Source organism: Nematolebias whitei, chromosome 14, assembly GCF_014905685.2.
Source record: "Nematolebias whitei isolate Nwh7 chromosome 14, NemWhi1, whole genome shotgun sequence".
Lineage (NCBI taxonomy): Eukaryota > Metazoa > Chordata > Actinopteri > Cyprinodontiformes > Rivulidae > Nematolebias > Nematolebias whitei.
The window spans coordinates 3951656-3970622 of NC_056511.1; the positions used below are offsets into that span (position 1 = coordinate 3951656).

The 18967-nt window shown below is 44.4% G+C and overlaps 2 protein-coding genes across 2 annotated transcripts in view; both read right to left on the reverse strand.

The window, feature by feature from the left end:
• Positions 1 to 3422, reverse strand: part of rars1 (arginyl-tRNA synthetase 1) — a gene marked incomplete at its 3' end in the record, with an annotated part of 26332 nt that extends 22910 nt beyond the window's left edge. Inside the window, 4 exon segments of the mRNA XM_037687771.1 lie at positions 625 to 733; positions 1059 to 1247; positions 1908 to 2042; positions 3242 to 3422. Coding sequence (XP_037543699.1) covers positions 625 to 733; positions 1059 to 1247; positions 1908 to 2042; positions 3242 to 3286 — 478 coding nt within the window.
• A 6165-nt stretch (positions 3423 to 9587) lies between these two features.
• Positions 9588 to 18967, reverse strand: part of wwc1 (WW and C2 domain containing 1) — a 47215-nt gene continuing 37835 nt past the window's right edge. Inside the window, exons 4-14 of the mRNA XM_037688204.1 lie at positions 18345 to 18509; positions 18052 to 18244; positions 17832 to 17972; positions 14973 to 15022; positions 14736 to 14856; positions 14652 to 14705; positions 14414 to 14584; positions 14242 to 14334; positions 10776 to 11006; positions 10582 to 10700; positions 9588 to 10242 (exon numbers count right to left, since the gene is read on the reverse strand). Of these exons, the coding sequence (XP_037544132.1) occupies positions 10176 to 10242; positions 10582 to 10700; positions 10776 to 11006; positions 14242 to 14334; positions 14414 to 14584; positions 14652 to 14705; positions 14736 to 14856; positions 14973 to 15022; positions 17832 to 17972; positions 18052 to 18244; positions 18345 to 18509 (1405 nt within the window). The 3' untranslated portion in view covers positions 9588 to 10175. The remainder of the gene's footprint in view (positions 10243 to 10581; positions 10701 to 10775; positions 11007 to 14241; positions 14335 to 14413; positions 14585 to 14651; positions 14706 to 14735; positions 14857 to 14972; positions 15023 to 17831; positions 17973 to 18051; positions 18245 to 18344; positions 18510 to 18967) is intronic.

Sequence of the window (18967 nt, forward strand, 5' to 3'; positions counted from 1 at the left end):
GTTATTGTTGTTTCACAATAAAAGTCTGTTCTGTGAGTTATTGTTTCACAATAAAAGTCTGTTCTGTGAGTTATTGTTTCACAATAAAAGTCTGTTCTGTGAGTTATTGTTGTACTTCTGCTCCGGAGGACTTGGATCTTTTTTTTAAGTGACGCGTCCTAAACTCCGGAGCGACGCCCAGTCCAGAAAACACGGCACATTACCGGGTGTACACCCGTTAATCTCTTACACAGCAATGCCCCGGACAAGCCAAGACCTTGTGAAACATTTGACCTTGATGTGTGACCTTGACATTGGAGCAGGGTGACGTGACGTGTCTGTGACACCGTCTAGAGATGACACACGTGTTTGAAGTTTCATTAAATTATCTCGAGCGGATCAGAGGTCACGAGCCGGACAGGAGAAAGTTTACGTACCGGCAGACGGAGACTAAACCGTGAAACGTCCGACTTCAACGGGCGTTTAAAGACATCGGCGCGGCAGATTAACGCTTTTATAATTTTCTAAAATATTTCAAAGATGGAATTAAGTTTAACTTCTACCAACCAACGTAAAAGAATAAAGTTTTCTGTAAACGTGTGCACCGGTCATCGTTAAACGCGGTCGAGTTCCAGATTCTTTTACCTGGTCCGGCAATCTCCGTCTTGTGGACCAGATCGTTATCCGGGAGGTTCTGAACGATTTTCTCTGCGATCTCTCTCGGGTTCACCTTCACCCCCTTCGCCTTCAGCAGCTAAAACACGACAGAAACAAACGGTTCGGACTAAAGTTTAAACACCTCAACAACCGGAGAACACAGAACTCCGGTTGTTGAGCTCTCTCCGGTAAATCCTCCCTTTATTATTTAATGCCATGGTAAATTAGACAAATCACCGATGATCAATATATTACATTTAGGATAAAAAGCACATCTAAATCAAAGCCCAGTTAAAGTTTAACAGTGAGCAGCAGCAGATTGAACAGTAAAATAAACATATTTGATTATTCAGACTGAAGAATGAAACTTTAGATGATAAAAGAGAAACGAAAGTGCCGGGTGGAGTCCGGTAAAGGCCGACCTGAGCCATGGCCATGGCGCTGTTGCACTGATAGTCTCCGAACTTCGCCTGCTGGTTGGGCGCGACGGCGAGCGGCGGGTCGGCGAGCTCGGGGAAGGACGCCCGGATGGCCTCGCCGAAAACCTCCTGCAGCCGCTGGTTGATGTTGGTCATGGTTTTACTGCAGGGGGGCGAGTCCTCCTGCAGACTCTGGACCCAGGAACACAAAAACACCGGGGACTCCGGTAAATTTCTGACCAACGGAGAACAGGGTTTTAAAAAAAGCGCTTCACGGCAACTTCTGAGACTTTTTAAATTGTAAATTATACAATTAGGTTGTTTTTTTTAATGGGGGGCGTAGAGGGGCCACTGAAAACCCTGGGGTGGCACCAAAACCAAAACCAGCACATATTTTAAGATTTGCCATGAATCAGTTATTTGATCGATACAGAAATACAGAGTTTGAGAATCAGTTTCTGATAATCACCGGTTTGAGTTTTATTTTAATTCACATTTGATATTTATTGACGGCCGCTGCTCAACTTAATGAAGCTCGGCCTCCTAAATTTATATTTATTAAAAAAACACATAAAATTATCTAACGGGGGCCAACAGTCTTTTAGGGGAGGCCATGACCCCCCCCCCCCCCCCCCTTGGCAGCACTCCTGATCTAAATATTTGTTCCCTGAACATCTAAACCAAGTGTTTTGACGTGTGAATGATCTGAGACGGAACAAGAACAGATCCACGTGATCTTACTGTTCCTATTAGAAACGGACGACCACAATAAAAGGTCGGGTCGGTGCAGCCAAACCCAGACCACACTCATTTCATGGACGGTCCCGGCGTCGGGCCCAGCCGCCTCCTCACCCTCTTCAGGACGTTCAGACGGTACTTCAGTTTGGCGTTCTCCTCCCGCAGCTCGTCCAAACGCGGCGACGGACCGAGGTTCTGCGGGTTCTTCAGACCCTCGATCTCCGCAGACAAACTCTGGATCTCCCGTTCCTTAAAGACACGACGTCGTCATTTTTATCCACAAACACAAACGGGTTTTTACAAAGAGAAACAAAACTGAGCAAAGAGATTATTGTAAACAATTAGTCTTAAATACAACAAATTATTTTTACACCTAAAGTCTTTGAATCCATCCGTTGAATTTAAAGCAGATAAAATTGCTCAATAATTGTGTTTAAAATGTTAATATATGTATAAAAAATTAATAAATGTGTCCCGATGTTTGGAAAGCAGCAAGTTTCAGTTTTACTGAGTAAAAGAGGTAAAAACAACCCTCAAAAAGTAATTTATTTTATAATTACATAAATTAAATTTTTAATTTATTAAACTTTTTGTTGTAACTTCTCATCTCTGGGGAACAGCTCGGATAATAAAATGTTTATCAGAATGAAACTAAAAGTTTATTTATTTAATGTTTCCGTGACACTCAGATAAAATAGAACAAAACTCGAGTGAACTTTAAACATAATAAAACTTGTCGATGTTTGGATTCATAAGTAACGAGCACAGTAAAATAAAATATTTAACTTTTAGACTAACCTTGAGAAAACAATCTTTAAACTTTGACTTGAAATGGATATTGTGGCGATTTTAAACAGATTCGAGACCCACATGTTGCAGCTCATCAGATAATGAGTTTTGTTGTTGTTGTCTTTAAATTAAGCCTCTATAATTGATTGTTTATTTTTATCCTCAGGTAAACAGCAGGCGGAAGCTGCCATCCCCGCTACAACCACCAGGCGGCGCTACATTCGAGGCTAACGCCACGATTACGTTAAATTTTAAAGTAAAACCGGTCACGCAACGTTTTTCATTTTCTGTCCGCAGAGAAAGTTTAATGGGAAAAATCTGTGATCTCTTCTGGTAACTCCGGCCGCAAACTTTGTCAAAATAAATAAAACTAGACTATAAAACTTTTCATTTACTTGGGAATAAATGTAGCGTGGTGGCTAAAATGTGTCTGGGGAAAGTTTTATTTTATTTTAAGTTAGGTGTTTATAACACAAGGATAATGAGCCGAGTATTAAAAAAAGAATAAAATATTAAAATAATTAAACAATTACTTAAGTTTATGTAAATATATTGTAATTACGAGCAAATACGTTTAAATTGAAAGTTTCCTGAAGGAAGTCTGGCGCGGCGCTGACGAACACGTTTAGCTAGTTGCTAACGTGTCGTGCGGGGCTGACCTGCTGCTGGAGCCGGGCGGAGTGCTCCGTCACTGGGTCTCCCATCTCTCTAAAGTCCGGGTTGAAGCTCCGCTCGGCTGGAAGTGGACTCTCGAGTCTGATGAAACAATCTGCCGGCGCTGCAGGAGGCGGAAGTTCACAACTTTCATTAGTTGATGGGGCGCAGCTGCGCAGCGCCCTCTGCTGGACCGGAAGTGCACGACAGAAGCTGCTTTTAACGCTTCTGAAACACTAAAAAACACATCACAAAGGATTTTATTATTCTATTTTACGTTGTTCTTTTTGTCAATGAGTGTTTTTAAAAAAAACACTAAATTAATTATTGCCCATTTGTTGTCGTTTGGTCTCTTTCTGGTTTAAATGTTGCGCAGAATCTCTTTCCACCAACATTCAAATGAACTCTGACCAGAAGTCTTGATCCCGTTCAGCATTACCTGTTGCCTCACCTAAATCATGTATTTACGTCTTCCCTGTTAGCAAAATAGCTCACGAACTACTGGAATGGGGTGAATATGCCGCTACAAGCACCGCACAGATGTTGGATGCTGTGTCACTGTGTCATGAGATTCATAACTGGCGGTAACTGAGGTTGAAGGCTGAGCCTTTCAGCCACTTGGATCCAGGATCTGGTTCTTTTGGTCCCGATCCAAACCTCATGACTACAGGTGAGGGTTGGAACGTAGACGAGTAAATCCAGAGCTTTACTTTTAGACTCATCTCTTTCTTCTCTACGACCGACCGGAGCAACGCCCTCATTACGGAGGACAAGGCCCTGATCCGTGGAGCCGTCTCCATCCGACCATCACTCAGGCCAGATACTTGAACTCCACCCCGACCTGGTTCCGGTAAAGAACCATGGCCTCGGACTCTGAGGTTCTGATCCTCATCCCGCCTCAGCCCACGCTGAAGGTCATGGCCCAGAAACGGATCTTAACAGGATCTGGGTCTTGTGGGCCTCTCAGGTCCTGGCAGTTCGGCAGAAGTTTGATTGCAAAGACAAAAACTCAAAACCCGAGTAGAAGAGAAGAACTTTTTATTTGTTGTGAAACTACAAAACATACGGTTTGTTTGTTTGTGCTGGTGAAATATTTACAGCTCCTGTCGACAGTTCAGTGTCCGAGAATAAAATTCACAGCTTCTCAGGGCTTTCGATACAAAGAACAGAAAAAAAAAAGCACACCCAAATCACAAAAGTGCAATAAATACATGCGGTCTGTTCCTCGTGTCCGTCTGCAAACACCTCCGGGTTCGTCGGCAGTCGTAATACAGATTCATTACAAAACGATAATCCAAGGCCGGAAAAACAACAAATACAACGAACGATCATCTGGGACTCAAGTGACTCCAGTTTCCTGTAAAAACCTACATTCCTTCATCCAGGTCGGGATTTTGGGGTAAAATGAGTGTTTTAAAGTTTTATTTATTTACCTGCTCTACAGTGGAGAAAGTGAAAATTCAGACGTTTCTCTGAAGTTCGACCGAAGGCCACAAAGTCCTGGACCTTCAGGACCGATGGAAAGAAAGGTCGAGGGTTCAGGAGCTGCTTCCGATCAGTTGTTCCTGGAACTGAAGGAAGACGTGAGCCAGCCTGAACCCATCGAGGTCGATCCCAGCTCCTCCTCCCGACTCGTCGATCCGTTCCAAGAACGACGAGCCTCGTTTTTATTTTTTATTTTAAAGCCCGCAGCCATGACGACCTCCCATCACGGCGATGGCGTACAATCTTTAGAACAGGAAACCTTTTTTGGACGTTTCGCTTTTTTTTTATTATTAAAACTAAAAAACGTGGACTTCTCAGCTTTAAAACTGTAGGAAGCTGTTTATTTGAGCTGAACTCACAAGCAAATCACTCTCCCTCCCGAGGGTCATCAGGGCGTTTGTTGGCCTGATCCGTACGAGGGAAGCTTTGGTCTCGTCGCTGCTCTGGCGCTTCATTGGTTACGTCTTTATTGTCCACTTCTGCATTTTGGTCACGTGTATTTGTTTTAAAGTGCTTTATAAATAAAGTTGGATTGAATTGGCCTCAGTGTCATTTTAGGGTCGCCCACATGGGAACGTTTTCTAAAAACACGCAAAAAAAATAAAATACAGATTTACCATGATGTTCACACAGAAACGGCATTTTAATTTAAAATCCCAAAACTGTATTTTTTGTGAAGAAGTTCCAGTGTGAGATGTCACTTTGGTGTTTTCGTGTAGACGGCCAAAACGCAACTTTTTGAAAACGATGTCATTTCCCCCGCTCTAATCAAAGCTACGACTTGAGGGCGACCTCCTCTTCTTCTTATGTTTAGATTTCATACAAGGAGCTAAACCTCGCTTCCTGTTTTTGGTGTAGTTTCACGGCGTTACAGCGCCACATACGGGCCTGGCAGAGGAACTACTCCTGACCCTGCTGGCAAAATGAGCCACAACGAGGAATTTTTCAAAACTGATTAATCTTTTTCAGATTGTTCAAAATGATCCATGGTGTGTTGAAATTTAGGGATTTATCATCTGGCAACAAGCTAGTCTTCTTTACAAGAGTCCCCGTTTGTAAACTTGATTTTTATTGGTCTGTAGTGACGTCATCAGGAGCTCAGCTGTATATTTAAGAAGGGGGATCCCAAAGTTTCCCCAACAATTATCCAAGGGGGGCTGCCCACACCCCCAACATGGCCCCTGAACTAGAGCAGTCATTTCTAACCCGGGCCCGAAGCCCGGCCCGATCCGACCCGAATTCGGGCCGGCTAGGGTCGGACCATGATAAAGTGCTGGATGGGCGGCCCGGACCGGTGTTGGGCTTTTGATTGCGTCAGCGGATCATCCGCGATCCAATTATATGGCAGCAAGGCTTGCCGTACTTTCACCAGCCGCACGCGGCCATTTCACCGCGAGCCGACCGACCCTGAAAGAGGCAAAAAGTTCAGTAAAGCTTCAGATGGACTGCACTGCCTGGCAGCGATCCATCGCCCAGATGGACGTTCATTCAGCCGCTGCACTCAGCGGACACGCGCAGCCGACGACCCAAGCAGGTGAGATCACAAAGTAGACATGTCAGAGCGTGGTCCGTGTCTGAATAATGCAGAATGCAGCAGAAGCAGGGATTTTATGAACTTTGACAGCCATCAAAGGACAAACACCCCCTCAGCTCCGATCTTCTGCAACTTTTATTCAGCGGCGCGTCCACAGACCGTTAATAACGATATAAGCAGTCAAAGCTTAATTAAACATATCAGGGTGTTTTTGGGGTTCGGACTGTTAATTTGTCGGGTCGGGTGGGGCTCGGAAATTATGGTTGCGGACCGGGTCAGATTGGATTTTTTTGGGCCCTAATGCAACTCTACCCTGAACCCAATGAAGGTAAAGGCACATAATGAATTAATTAATGAACATCTGTACGTGTTCACAAGTCAAAAATTCACTGCGCCCGGAGGAGACACCACAGTCATCATCACCCCCACATCCCGAGTCTCCCACCTCCTCAGGACTTTTCAAATTTAAGGTTGTATTCGATGAGTACCAGACGGTGATGCGTTTGCAGGCACTGATGTGCCCGAAGCGTTATTAGTGTAAAACATCTGTCCAAACTCACACTGGCACAGAAAGTGCACGAGAGATGTTGCAACCAACTCAACTGGTTTTTATTTTAACTTTTTGTTTCAACTCTGTAAGATTACAAGTTAATATCTGACTATTTTCTCGCAAGTTTGGGTCTCGAGCTAGTTGCCAACAATCCTCGATTAAAATTGGTTTTCGTAGACCGCCCCCTTGACTTTGTGCTTGGGGGTGTCATCCTTCAGGAGAACCAACATCTGTTTGGTTTGAAATGCAGAGAAGTCGTGCTCAGAGAAAATCCTCCTCTGGGATGACATTTTTGTCCTTGTTCAGTTCTGTGGAGATTTTTCCAGATTTCCTGGTAAACATCCCGGGCCAAAAACAAGACCCTGCAGAACCTCAGGAGAGAGTGATTTGCCTTTGAGTCCAGTTTAAATGGCCCGACTTTGTGGTTCGAATTAAGAAATCTCGTCAAACGAGAAGTAAAACGTCTAAAAGCAAGAAAGAGACACTTCCTCCTTCCTGTTTAGACCGGTGGGGCGAGGAGGAACGGGAATCGGATCCAAACCTTTCCATGAATACCTGAAACCAGACTCTGTGTTTATGTGAAAACTACAGCTACGAAGACGTGGCGAAACTATCGTACACTTCATGTGAAACAAATACAGCATTTAATCAAACAAGAAAACATTTGTACAAGAATCAGTTTGAGTTTCTTCACTGCCATTTCTGTGAAAACAATACAAACATCTGGAATGACCGCAGCAGCTGGGGCTCTGTCCACTACATTCTTTAAATCTTACCGAGACGTGAAGTTTGTGATTTTTATGAAAGCAGCATTAACGCGACCGTGAAGTGATAAAACCAAAGTTTCCTGTTTTTGTTGGTCGTTTTTCTCCTTTTGGCCACTGGGGGGCAGCAAAAACAGCTAAAGAGACAAACACGTCCAGCAGCTACATCTGTGTCTACTTGATTTAAAGCCCTGGTTTGGTTTTTTTAATGGCCACCTCCTTCCTCCTGAGGGGAACTTCAGCTGCTAAACGTTTTCTGGTTGATCATCGCGTAAACAGAAGAACGGAGAAGCACCGAAGAGAAACCGAAACGGTAAAACTCGAAGAGTAAACAAACAAAACGTTCTGTTTTTCTGGTGCAAAGAAACAAAATATTTATCCAGTTACAGCCAGGAGGAAACTAAAAACTGGTCTCATCGGGACGAAAAAGAACCAAACCAGCCAATCAGAGAGAAGGGAGGGGCTTAAAAGAAGCTTCTGTCTTCCTATTGGCTGACAGCGTTTCCTCTTCACTTCCATCCCAACAATCACACGATCAGTAAGAAGTTCACAGTCGTCAAAAACACTTCTGATGTCACTTCCTGTGTGCTTCAACAATCACGGATCGGTCCAGTCAGAAGCAAAGGCTGCTGGGAGTTTTGCTTTCGTTCCAGAAACCCACATCCAGTTTGTGTTTTCTACAGTTTGATAAAGTGCAGACTACGGGGTCGACTACCTGAGTGTTAGTGTTTCTACGCTGGTTAGAGACGATCGTCAGGACGTTTTGGAAACTTCTTCACACTAAAAGTTCCTAAAATAAGTTCCAGGTTTCCACTCGGAGGAGAAACCACGAGGCTCGTTCCTCGTGAAGAGACGAGAGTTTTAATCCTTGAGATCTGGCGACACCTCTGGTCCAAGGTGGGAACTGCTCCGGGATTCATTTTCCTTCAAGATAAATTTAGATTTTAAACGAGTTTTAAATAAAATATCACACGAACATCGTCGTTCATTTAAAATAGAGCCGTGAAAACGTGTTTTTAAATCTCTTGGTCTCGTCGAGGACAGAAGAGTTTAGATGCTGAACGGGGCGGGGGGGCTGGTTTCTGTTGACCGGGCGCAGCGCCCTGCTCCACTTGTACCTGAAAAACTAAACTGGGGCCAACATTTGAGACTCAACCAGTAAAAACGTGATTTTTTTTCTTTGAATTACTAAAAAAAACAATCGTTTGAATAAAAACACGATTTGTTTTGTAAAATATTCTGATCCTGCTTCGAGGACGCAGCGTCTGAAACTCAAAGTTCTGTCCAGGTCCACATTTTTATGTTTGTGGTCACAGTTAAAGACCTGAAACTTGTAACTTTAATGTTTTTTCTCGCCTGTGAGCCTCAACACTCCGGACCCACCTGGTCCGTCACGACGACGTCCAGAACCTTCAGCCTGACTAAAGATTTTTAAAAAGGTTACGTTTGATTTGATGGTGTTTGTATTTACCTCAGTCTGAGCACAAACGTTTCACGGGGTCAGGACCAGGATGAAACCGGACCTGCTGTCGTTTTGGTTCTGGAGCACAAAATAATCTGCTGAGTCATCGTTTCCCTAAAGCTCGTCGTTTTCACTTCGGGCGAGGTTCATGGGTTCATGGCGCAAACGGATTAGAAAGTTTTCTTAAATATCTGACGTCGTGTAAACGAGGTCAAAGTTCAAGAAGAACCGTTCAAAAAGGAACCAAACCAGCACCAGAGGTTCTGCAGAAGTTCTGAAGGAGAACGGGTCGAAGAGAATAAAGTGTCTCTGAAACGAGGAGACGACCTCAGAGTCCGGTTCCTGAACTGAACGTTCTTTATGGCACCGGGTCAGGCTCGGATTCTGGTTCTGAACTAATTAGTTATCCGGGTCACGTTTGTTCTGACTCGGTGACTTCGGTTTCAGCTGCTGACTGGAGAAAAATGAAACAAGCTCCTGAATATATAATAATAATAATAATAATATATAGAAGATCGACCAAAACCTGTCCGGCATCTGGTTCTTCTGACCCGGATGAAACCCATTAAAAACAAAATACTGAGACGGACGTGGTTCTGAACTCACAACTCGTGGACCGGTTCGGTTAGGGTTCTGGACCCAAACCACGCCTGAAGTGGAACCAGAACCAGGTCCTGGTAAAAACCAGCCAGAACCAAAAGCTGCAGCTCAGAACTGAAAGACTGTAGGTTTCCTGCTGCAGTGCACTCTGGGAGACGTAGTTGTTTTGGTTCAGACTTGGAGGCATTTTGAAAACATCTCAAAGATTAAAACTCTGGATAAACTTGAGCTCAGGTTTGTTTCAGGGACGTCTACAGAGAAACGACGATAAAAACTCGTTTCTAAAAACAGAAAATTAAACATTTTACAGATGTGTGCTTCATCAGCTTCAGTTCGACTCGAGTACCGTTTCTGGTGCGTTTTTGTGCCGTTCGTGTGATTTACGGCAGGTAACAGCCGAAGCGGGCCCGTCTCGGCTTCACGGAGACCAGACGAGCTCGTTAAAAACGGGATTCTTCAGCGGTTTGAACGTCTGTCGGTTTGAAATCTTCCCGACTCCGCCGAGCGTCGGGGCCGAGGAGATGAAATACTTTGAAATGCTGCGCTACACGTCGTCGGCCGGCAGGTCGGGGATGCTGGTCTTGGCTCGGGTGAAGAACGCCATCTTCTCTCTGGAATCACAGAAAACATTCGGCTCGTTAGTGACCGACTGATTAACTTTATGATGAGTCTGGTGCCGGACGGTCGACAAACATGAATGAAAACAATGTAAATAAATCAGAACCAGGTTTTCACTGGTTTCAGAATGAACTTTTTTAAGTACGGAGCCTTTGGGGGCCCACATCAAACGGAAGTGACACGACCATATATGGAGTGACGACACCGAGCGGCCCGGTACGCTGCGGGACCACTCGGTGGACCGCCGCTCCACGAGGCGGCGCACAGCGCACAGTTTCCTCCTGCGAAACTTAAAACGGTTTGAAGAGTCCGTAATGTGAGAGCTGGTCTACCTGAAGGTCTGGACCTCGGGGACCTCCTTGCGGCTCTGTCCTCTGATCTTGTGGACGTCCTTGGCGGCGGCTCTCATCATCTTCTCCACCCGTTTCTCCTGCAGCTGCTCCTCGTGGGTCTGACCCAGACAGAGAGGAGAGAACCGGCGTTAAACTCTGTTCTGTCCTCCGCGGACTCGAACCGGTGGGTTTACCTGTTTCTCAGTCTGCCGGAGGAGGAGCCGGAACCGCTCGTCCTCCTGGACCCAGGCGGGCAGCTCCCTCTGACCCTGCTGCCTCGCCCGCTCCAGCTGCGACTTCAGCTCCCGCAGAACCCGGAGCTCCTGATCCAGCCGGGCCTGCCGCGTGCGGGACACCTGCAGGTCCAACTCCAGGTCCAGGGAGGTGCGAAGCAGACCGTCCAGACCTTTGACCGGCCCAGGAGGCTGCGGGGACGACAGGGACACAGAATTAAGCTCGTTACCGAGAATTAAATCAACTTCAACCGAAGAATTTAGATTTTATTCTCAAACAGAGGCAGACGGGTCCGTCTGAGACAAAACTGCAAGAGACGAATCAAAAACTAGAGAAACTGCATTTAACGCTTATCGCTGAACAACCTGCTGAATGACAGCTGAAATGTAGCTAAAATGGAAGATCAAGCTTACATTAGCAGAAGTAAGCAGAAAGAGCAGATATTTGCTGAAAGAAGCAGAAATGAGCACAAAAAAGTGGAAATTATCTGAAAAAAGCTGAAATTAGCAAAAAACAGCTAAAAAGTAGCTAAAAAGGCAGAAAGTTTAAATTACCAGAAGGAAGTGGAAAGAGCACAATTTTACTGAATTAGGCTGAAAAAAGTTTTAATGAGTTCACAAAATATGGAATTAGCCAAAAAAGCTAAAATTAGCATAAAACTGCTAAACAGCAGCTGAAATAGTAGAAATAGCTGAAATGCAGAAATAAGCTGAAAGGAGCATAACAAGCTGAAATTAGCAGGAAGAAGTTCGAAGAAGCACAAAAATGTTGTAGTTGGCCAAAAAATCTGAAAGGAGCAGAAAACAGTTGAAAAACAGCTGAAATGTGCAGAAGGAAGCTGAAAGAAGCTGAAGGAGAACACAATGTGAAGGGAGCAGTAAAAGGTTGTAACAGATCTAAAGATCTGAAGGAGGTAAAATGAGCTAAATTCATTTTTTATGAGAAAAAAATGTCAGAAAAGGCTAAATATTTTAAAAAGCTAAAGTTGCACCAATACCAAAGCCCAAGCAGGATTGTCCTGAAAGAGCTGAACGTTTTGATTCATGATTTGTTAAAATAGATGAAAACTGCGGGACAAGAATCGAAGCTGAAAAACGTACGGAAGAAATAAGGATCACAGTGAACGCTTCACGAGCGTTCACGCCACAACTAAAACTCGTCTGAAAGACGGAGCAGAGATCTTTATGAGCTTGTCAGCGGCGTCCCCCCGAGGTCCTGCCAACACGTTGCTTCCAAACATTTAATTGTTTCTGGTGACGGCAGCAGCGACGCATCGAGCCTCAAGGTGTTTAAAATCATCCAGGATCATTAGAAGTTGGTTAATATCGTCACCGATGAGTTTCTCGAGCCTCGGGAGACGCTGGGATGGAATTAAAAGAAGCTGGTGAAACGTCAGAGCTGCATTAAATATGAAGAAGCTCTTCCCTGGGAGGAACGAAGACGGTTCAAGTGTTTAAACAAAAACGTTACATCCACCCCAGGAGAACAAGACGACACTGACGAGTTCGGAAAGTTGGACAGTCTGATATTATTATTCAACTGTCAGGAAGCAAAGAAGATAAGAAATCACACAAGGCTGAACACAAAACCACAACTATGGTGTAAAAAAACATAAAAAAACAAACTTGTAACAACTAAACCAACAAAAAACATCATATAAATATTAGAACGCAACAGCTCTTGAAAAACAATCAAAACTTTTATTTGGATGTTAAATACACCCGAGAAAATGTGGCTCAAACAACTGCTCAGACATCTGATCAGTTCTGATCAGTTCAGGGTTCAATAATAAAAGTTGCTCCCAAATCTGGGCTGGGATGGTTGTAAAATAAATACAAGCCCAGATTATCCACAGTCTTCATTCAGAAAAACTCAAGATTAGTTTAAGAACAAATACAAAAAAAGAGAAATGATCCCGGACGAGCCCCCAATATATATATTTTTATTAAGGTTAAGACTTTCACACATCAAACTGTGATATTCTGTTTTACTGCAGTAAATGTTTTTAGTATTTCTATCCCAGCTTTTCCCATCACACGACAAAGTGTTCCCAGGTAAGACACTGGACCCCAAGTTGTCCCCACTCTGCACATGGGATGTGAGTGACTCGTAAAATCTATGAGCGGTCATACATACATCACTTTTACGTGATGCGTACGTGAGCAAACAAAGAACTGAAACTTAAAGCTTGTATAATGAAAGTACACCATAAACTTTGGCTGCCATGATTTTGTCCTCAGTGTCACTGAAACAGGTCCCCATCCGCCCAGTGACCCTACTACAGCCAGTGCCTCGGACCTCAGGTCTTAAGCTAACAGGCTGACCTTGGGGCAAAAACCTCCGTCTTGTGGAAGCTCCAAAATTCACGGTTGAAACTCGTGCCTTCATCTAAAAAGTTGTTTTTCTCTGCAAAAAGAAGCTGAGAACTTGTTTACTGATTTTTTTATTAAAAGCTTTGTGTGAAAAATGCTAAAGAGCTCAAACCACACCGAACGTCCGCCATTTTGAGAACCGAAAAACAGGAAGGAGACAGCCCATGTCAAGTCAAGAGGCCTCCCTCCCATTTTTCTTAAAGAGACGGGCTGCTCGCTCCCTCACTATCCATCCTTTGGTTCAAACCGTCTTATACTGCCATCCAGTGGTCAAAAAAGGTACTGCACACAAAAAGTTACTAAAATTTATTCTTACATTTGACAATAATTACTAATTATTGTCAAATTTCAAACAATATTATCGTTTATCGCAATAATTTCTGAGACAATTTATCGTCCAGCAAAATTTGTTATCGTGACAGGCCTCCTTTTCATTGGAAAAGTTATTCTCAATGGATTTACGCCTTTATTCTCAGACCCTGAAGGTGCGGGCACCTGTACACAAACCTGCAGATTTTGTCATCTCAGGAGTTCAATCCTTGCCGTTACGAGCTGGAGGAACTTGAACGCCGACCTGAGTCCAGACCAGACCATACAAGTGAAAACCATCACAATCCTTTGAGAGCGTGGTAGAAAACACCCGTCCAACTTACGTTCTTAGATTAATAAAACGGAGAACTTTTATTTTATCACAGCTTCACAACTCAACCATTTTTGTAAACACGCAGAAAGAATCGTTCAAGATGTGGACGTGATCTAAGGAATGTTCATCAACTTCACGATGAAGGAATCAGCAGCTTCCTGTCTGAGGAACGTGACGACTGTTTATTCAGGCATTCAGTGTTTTGAACTCATCAGCATTTACTGTTTCCAACTGGTTTTATGTCAGATTTGTGTCATTAAAATGTTAAAGCGTAGCTAAGAAGTTTGATTTAATGGAAATGTCCGTGTAAGGACCACAGAGGGTGAGAATCTCACTGTCCTGAAACAAAGAAGACAGACGTTCCCGTGTCGTAACCACAGAGAGGCTGATGGGTCAGAGGACGCCTCGTACCTTTTTCATGCGCATGCTGCGTCTTTCTGAGGCGTTCCTGACAAACGGTGACCTCTTGGAGAGGGTGGAGCTGTCACTGTCGCTGCGGTTGATCTGAAACGGTGCAGAGAAGGAACCCGTTAAGACGTCTGAAGGATCCGGTAAAGTTCCTCGGTCTGAGGGTTCCAGTTACCCTGCAGATGTACTGGCTTTGAGGTCCAGGGGAGAAGGTCTTGGAGCGGATGATGGTGTTGCCGCGCAGGAAGACGTTCTGCTGGCAGAGGTCGGGGCGCCGCTCTTTGGGTCGAACCGCGGAGCAGCGATGGGACGACGGTAAGCCGTCCATGCTGGTCTCCTTGTTCACCTGGAGGGAGGAGAAAGAAGAGTGAAGACCGATTCACCTGGCGACCAGAGGACAGACTCGTCTTTACCTTCTCTGTGATGGGCGCTGCTCGTGGAGCTGGTTTGGTCACCACCTCCTCCTCCTCCTCCTCCACCTCCTCCTCCTCCTCCACCTCCTCCTCTTCTTGGCTGCTGTCAGGATAAAACTCGTTCTCATCCTCCTGACACCCCCCTCCATCTCTACCGTTTCCTCCTTCATCATCAAACACGTCCGCCTCGACAGCGTCGCCTCGCCTAAAAATCAACAACAAATGTTTGCACCGTTCAGAGTTCAGAACCGGGTCCAACCGGGTCAGAGGTTCTGAACTTCCAACGGTGTAGAACGGTCGCAGGTGTTTGGATGAACTCACCACTCCTCCTCCTCCACAGCTCTGACTACATCTCCACTGCAACCTGGAGTCTGAAACACAAAAGGTTCGACCCGTTACGATGACCCAAACGCTGCAGCAAAGGCGCTGGAATGGTCCGAACCTCCACGGGACGAAACCGGGCCGAGACTTTCAAACGTTCCAAGTCTTGTTAAAACAGATCAATACAAGAAATAAAAGACCGCTTCGACGGTTGGGATGGGACAAATACTCACAGAATAATTTAAAAGTACCAACAAATCTGAGAGTATTTGTTGGTACTTTTAAATTATTCTGAGAGTATTTTTAATCCAGAATGAGGTGCAAAGAAATGAAAATAAAAATTGGCGCTTGTGAAATTTGCACATAAATGCTTAAAGATGTCAACTGAACACAGCACGTCCTCCTAACCTACGTTTAAATCAAAGTTGTCTAACGGGTAAGTCTTCAGAAATTATCTTTTTAATTTCATTAGAAAATGACCAGTTTACTCAGCCTGATGCAGTAGTGCAGGGAAATCCCTTCATATAAACTTTGGTGTCATTGAGAAGCTCTGGAATTCTCTTTTTTAAATATACGGTTGAAACTCCTGATGACATCACTACAAAAGACTGATGGAGTCAGTCTCCCCACCATCACAGACATCTACACCTCCAGATGCAGGAAGAGGGCCACCTGCATCATGAAGGACCCCACTCACCCAGCACACACACTTTTTGCCCCACTCCCCTCAGGAAGGAGGTTGAGGAGCATTAAGTGTAGAACCACCAGACTGAGGAACAGCTTCTACCCTGAGGCTGTTAGACTCATGAATCTCTAATCAGAATAATCACTGTGAAAAAACACATCATGTTGCTGCTGATCTGTTTCATGTTGCTGCTGATCAGTTTCGTGTTGCTGCTGATCTGTTTCATGTTGCTGCTGATCAGTTTCATTTTGCTGCTGATCTGTTTCAATGTTGCTGCTGATCAGTTTCATGTTGCTGCTGATCCGTTTCATGTTACTGCTGATCTGTTTCAATGTTGCTGCTGATTTGTTTCATGTTGCTGCTGATCTGTTTCATGTCGCTGCTGATCTGTTTCATGTTGCTGCTGATCTGTTTCAATGTTGCTGCTGATCTGTTTCATGTTGCTGCTGATCTGTTTCATGTTGCTGCTGATCTGTTTCATGTTGCTGATCTGTTTCATGTTGCTGCTGATCTGTTTCATGTTGCTGCTGATCTGTTTCAATGTTGCTGCTGATCTGTTTCATGTTGATGTGTTCATGCGTGCTCGTCTGCTCACACAGACTCATGTTCGTGCTGCTGTTCGACGTAATGTTTTTATGCTGTTAGTGCTTAGTGTATATTTAGCTGATGTTTTTCTTAGTTCATATTTTAGCTGTTATCATTGTTTTTATTTTATTTTATTGTTGTATATAACTGGGACCCTGTGGACATAATTTCGACAATAAAGAACCTCTGATTCTCTGACAAATCAATAAAAATCAACATTTTCAAGGCGGCGCTCTCGTAAACAAACAAACTGTTGCTGGGTGAAGAATCGTCAAATCAAAACAAACAGATCATTTTGAAGCTTTAGAGACGGAGAATTGTAAATTATTAACTCGATGTAGAAAAACTCCTCAGTTTTGCCAGCATGGGTCAGACGTCGCTCCTCAGCCCGGTCTGTGTGAGGCGCTGGAACGACGTAAACAGGAAACGAGGTTTGGAGCTCTAACAAAATCTAAACAGCAGAAGAAGAGAACGCCCTCAAGTCGTAGGTTCGATTAGAGGCGGGGCCATGATGTCGTTCCCAAAAAATGGTGCTTTGGCCGTTTACACATAAACACAGACTTCTGAGAGGGAGAATTTAAAAATAATAACTCAATATATTTAAAAAAAATCTTCATTGACTCTTGTTTTGTAGCACCTTAAACTTTATACAGATGTTCGGATCATTTTGATGCTTTGTTCTGTAAAAAAGCTACAACTTGTTTCAGAGCGCCGTTTGAACGACCTGTTTGGAGTTTAATTCTCATGAGCTAATGGCTAGTCGGAACAGAACACACTTCTAACGCCTGAAACCAGCGGTTCCCAACCCTGGTCCTTGAGGAACACCATCCTGCATGTTTTAGTTGCTTCTCTGCTCCAACACACCTGATTCAGAGATTCAATTACTTAATGTTCTGCAGAAGCCTGTTAATCACCCATCAATTAAAATCAGGTGCGGCGGAGCAGAGAAACAACTAAAACTTGTAGGATGGTGTTCCTCAAGGACCAGGGTTGGGAACCCCTGCGTTAATAAATGCAAAAAGCTGTTTATAAACCTTTACACTGTCATCATCTATGCATGAGAAGGTTACTCTGGAAGAAATATGATGAAGGTTCTGCAGGAAGTGGCCCCAGGCTGCACTGGAAATGCTACAGCTAGCTGCTGCTGCACAGTCTCAGATCCTCAGTTTCACATTACTGAACGGGCCGAGATCCACAGAAACCAACAGTTAATACAGACGTCTTCACAGCAACATGAGCGATAACATCAAGAGATTACCCACAATCCCCTGAGGCTTGGCTCAGCCTAAATATAAACACATAAATGAACAAGAGTAAGTTAATGACAACATAAACATTTATAAATTACTTTGCATCAACTGCTATGAAATATAACTTTTATTAAATCTGAGCTGTTTAAAGACGACGTTCACTCTGGTTTGTTCTGACTAGGCGTTAGCTCATCGGTTGGATCAGAACTGAACTCTCCTTCTACTAACTGAGGTCGCTCAAAGAGTTTTCTGTAAGGAAACATTTCTTAATCTAGTTGTCTTTTAGTTAATCTGGACTCGTGGGTGTTACTTCAGGTGTCCACCAGGTGTCAGTGTTACCTGCTCAGAGCCGGCTGCAGCTCGGCGCTCTCCCTCCTTGGCCCTGGTCTCGGGCAGGTAGAGGTGACTCAGCAGGTTGTACCACCTGCAGCTTCTCTCCTCCGAACAGCCGACATCAGCCAGGCTGATCTGGGCCCCCGCCTGAGGAGAACCAGGATTATTCATCTGGTATAATCCACCCGGGTTTTAATGACCTCAGAACCTGAGTGTAGAAACTGACCACACAGTCCTCGAGGCCGGACCTGCCGGCGTTGCAGACGTCCACCCTCAGCGTTTTATGCCGCAGTGCACCATGGGATATCTGCAAGCCAAACACTTCGTTGATCTCCACGACGTCCTGAGGCGGCGAGCTGCGTGTCCTAAAGAGGCAGCGGGAGGCCTGCGGGCACGGCAGCACCGCCAGGCGGACGTACCTGCAGGAAACAGAGCACTTCCTGTTTGTTTTGTCATTTTTCACTGTTTATGTTTGTAAATAAGTAAACGGGATTAATGAACAGAGGAGTGAAGAGGTACATTTTCTGGTCAGCCGGCAGACAGAGGGCGCTGCAGTTGGACAGCTGCAGGACGTAAACCGTGAAGCGCTGGTCCCGGGTTTCATAGCGGAAGCCGAGCTGGACCTGAGAGCAGCCAGACGTCAGGCGGTCCTCGAAGGACAGGAGGTCTGCAGGGAGACCCGGCCTGCAGCAAATACCAACAGTTACCAAACCAGGACCTAACTGGTCTGAGATCCTGAGTGAAGTGAAGTCACCCAGGAGAGATTTAAGACAAATTGAAAAACAAAATTTAGTTCTAAAAGGATCTCAGACTACTTTAAATAATAGACCTTATTTAAAGAGCGTTAACGAGACGGTAAAAATACTGAAGGCCATTTAGTTTTCATAATTTTTTAAAACAATGACATATGGATGTTGCCATTTTATTTACGCTGTAATGCATTCCGGGAAAGTTACATAAATAAGATGCTCCCATGCGAGCTCCATTCGGCTTGAATGTTAATTTTGGACATTATCTGATGTTCATCACTTTAATTTGGACCTGAGTGCTCTGATAGAGAAGAAAAGGGACATGACTCAGCTTTCACATTAGCTGCAGAGCTAATATATATGACGTTAGCTGCAGAGCTAATACATATGACG